The following is a 2,352-nucleotide window of genomic DNA, read 5'->3' as shown; positions in this document are numbered from 1 at the left end:
CAATCTACTACGGGTCCGCCTCGTTGTGCGTTCAAAATTGATATAAGAAAAGCTTATGATACGGTGGATTGGCGGTTCCTTATTGTTATGCTTGAAGGTTTGGGGTTTCACCCTGTTATGGTTAAGTGGATAAAGGAGATGGTTTCGACTCCTTCTTATTCTTTAGCCATTAATGGTAATTCATATGGTTTCTTTCTTGGTGGGAGGGGTCTTCGTCAAGGTGATTCGTTGTCCCCCTATCTATTTACGATTGTTATGGAGGGATTTTCTCTGCTCCTTCAAAAGTGTATTCGGGAGGCTGCTGACTTTGGTTACCATCGGGGTTGTGAGGACTTGGATTTGACTCATTTATGTTTTGCGGATGATTTGTTTGTCTTTACCAAAGGGGATGTCCTTTCTGTTGAAGTGTTTAAAAAGCTCTGGCTCTTTTTCAGAACTATTCGGGATTAGCGCCTAGTCTTGAAAAAAGTGACATTTATTTTGGTAATGTTCCTCCCAACATTAAGGCGGCTATCCTAGAATGTCTTCCCTTCAAGCTAGGTATCTTTCCTGTTCGATATTTGGGTGTTCCTTTATCGCAATCTCGGTTGAAGACTTGTGACTATGCTCCGCTGATTGCTAAAGTGAAGGGCCGTATACTTAATTGGAAATCTAAGTTTCTTTCGTTTGGTGGATGGCGTCAGCTTATTATATCGGTTCTCCAATCTCTTTAGCTTCATTGGATGTCGGTTTTCTTATTCCCGTCTGGTATCATTCATGATCTTGAATCTATATTTCGAAAATTCCTTTGGGCTCCAAGGGAAGATCCTCGTGGTAGATGTCGGTTATCATGGGATATGGTTTGTAGACCGCTGTCATCTGGGGGTCTTGGAATTAAGACTCTCCACTTGGAATCGGGCTTTACTTGCAAAACATGTGTGGGATATTGCTAGGCGACGGGATTCTATGTGGGTTCATTGGATTTATAGTAATAATCTCGGTTCTTCGAATTTCTGGATGGTTCGTAAGAATTCTAATTGGTCTTGGGTTTTTCATAAACTTTTAGACTTGCAGAGTCATTTGCGTCGGTTTCTTTTTTCTCAAATTGGTGATGGTTGGGACACGAATGCTTGGGAGGATGCTTGGTTACCTTGTGGTCCTCTATCCGCTTTTATCTCTTACCGGTTTGTCCATTCATGTGGGTTCTCTACCTTAACGACAGTTCGTGATCTTATTATAAACTGGAATGGTAATTGGCCTGATGATTGGTGTCAACGGTTTGATATGCTTCATAATTCTCCGTTACCTTTATTGACCTCTGTTCGTGATAAAGTTCTATGGGGGGACAATTATACTATGTGTTTGGATTTTACTGTGGGTAAGGCTTGGGCTTCCTTAGAGGGTAATCATCCTGTGATCCCTTGGTCTAAATTGGTTTGGTTCTCGGGTCATATTCCAAAGCATGCATTCTGTTTTTGGTTGGCTTGTCAGAGACGGCTTCCGACTCAAGACCGTTTACATTGGAAGGATGAGCCCCCAGATTTGGAGTGTTCTTTTTGTGGTCAATGTTTGGATAGTCATGATCATTTATTCTTTCAATGTTCGTATGCTGGAGTTGTATGGACTAGTGTTTTACATATGGTGGATCTGCCGGGTATGCCTTCAAGGTGGGAGCAGATTGTTCAAGTTATTTCGGATCCTAATAGTCTTCTGAAATTGTTAAAGCAGAAGCTTGCTGTGGCTGCTACTGTTTACTATATTTGCCAGGAGCGTAATAGAAGACTTTTTTCTGTGACTAAGCGTACGACTCAGGATCTTATTGCAGTTATTAGGGATTCTATCTCTATTCGTGCAGATTGGTAGGCAAGTCGTCCTGTGGTTACTTATGGTTGACTTGAAGACTTGGTTTTGGCTATGGGGGGCTTTGGTTTGGGTTAAGCTTCTCTTTTTTATCTTCTGTTGTTTGTTTGCTTCTTATGGGCTTTGTTTCTTTTGGCTTGTTGTGGCTTGGTTGGGGTGTTTCCCTCGGCCTTGGGGCTCTTGGTTGTAGGTTGCGGTCTCTCTGTTTTTTGGTTGCGTTGTAAACCTTTTTATTGCGTTTTATAAATTTGCCGAAGTTTTCCTTCAAAAAAAAATATTATCCCATTCAGGTCTCTTAGTACAAGAATCTAATATGACCAAACACAAGGTCCAAAAATTCTAATACATCACTTGTACTAATCAATTAAAACTATACACCAAAGCAGATCTTCAAGTATAAATGTGAATAGAAAAATATTAAATTTCCCCCTTTCCCTTACTGTCCGTACCTCCTGCAACACATAGTTAAAATCACAAAACGAGGGTTAGACCGAAAGGTCTAGTGAGATACCC

General features: G+C 40.9%; 1 protein-coding gene across 1 annotated transcript; it reads left to right on the top strand.

Moving 5' to 3' along the window:
* The first annotated feature begins 756 nt into the window (after positions 1-756).
* On the top strand, positions 757-1,842 carry LOC112504273. Its single transcript, XM_025108209.1, has one exon. It carries the CDS (start codon positions 757-759, stop codon positions 1,840-1,842), a length of 1,086 nt encoding a protein of 361 aa, XP_024963977.1.
* The last annotated feature ends 510 nt before the right edge of the window (positions 1,843-2,352 follow it).

The sequence above is a fragment of the Cynara cardunculus genome, unplaced genomic scaffold (assembly GCF_001531365.2).
Source record: "Cynara cardunculus var. scolymus isolate 2C unplaced genomic scaffold, CcrdV1 Un_Scaffold_5064, whole genome shotgun sequence".
Taxonomy (NCBI): Eukaryota; Viridiplantae; Streptophyta; class Magnoliopsida; order Asterales; family Asteraceae; genus Cynara; species Cynara cardunculus.
This window is presented reverse-complemented; position numbering and strand designations above follow the sequence as displayed.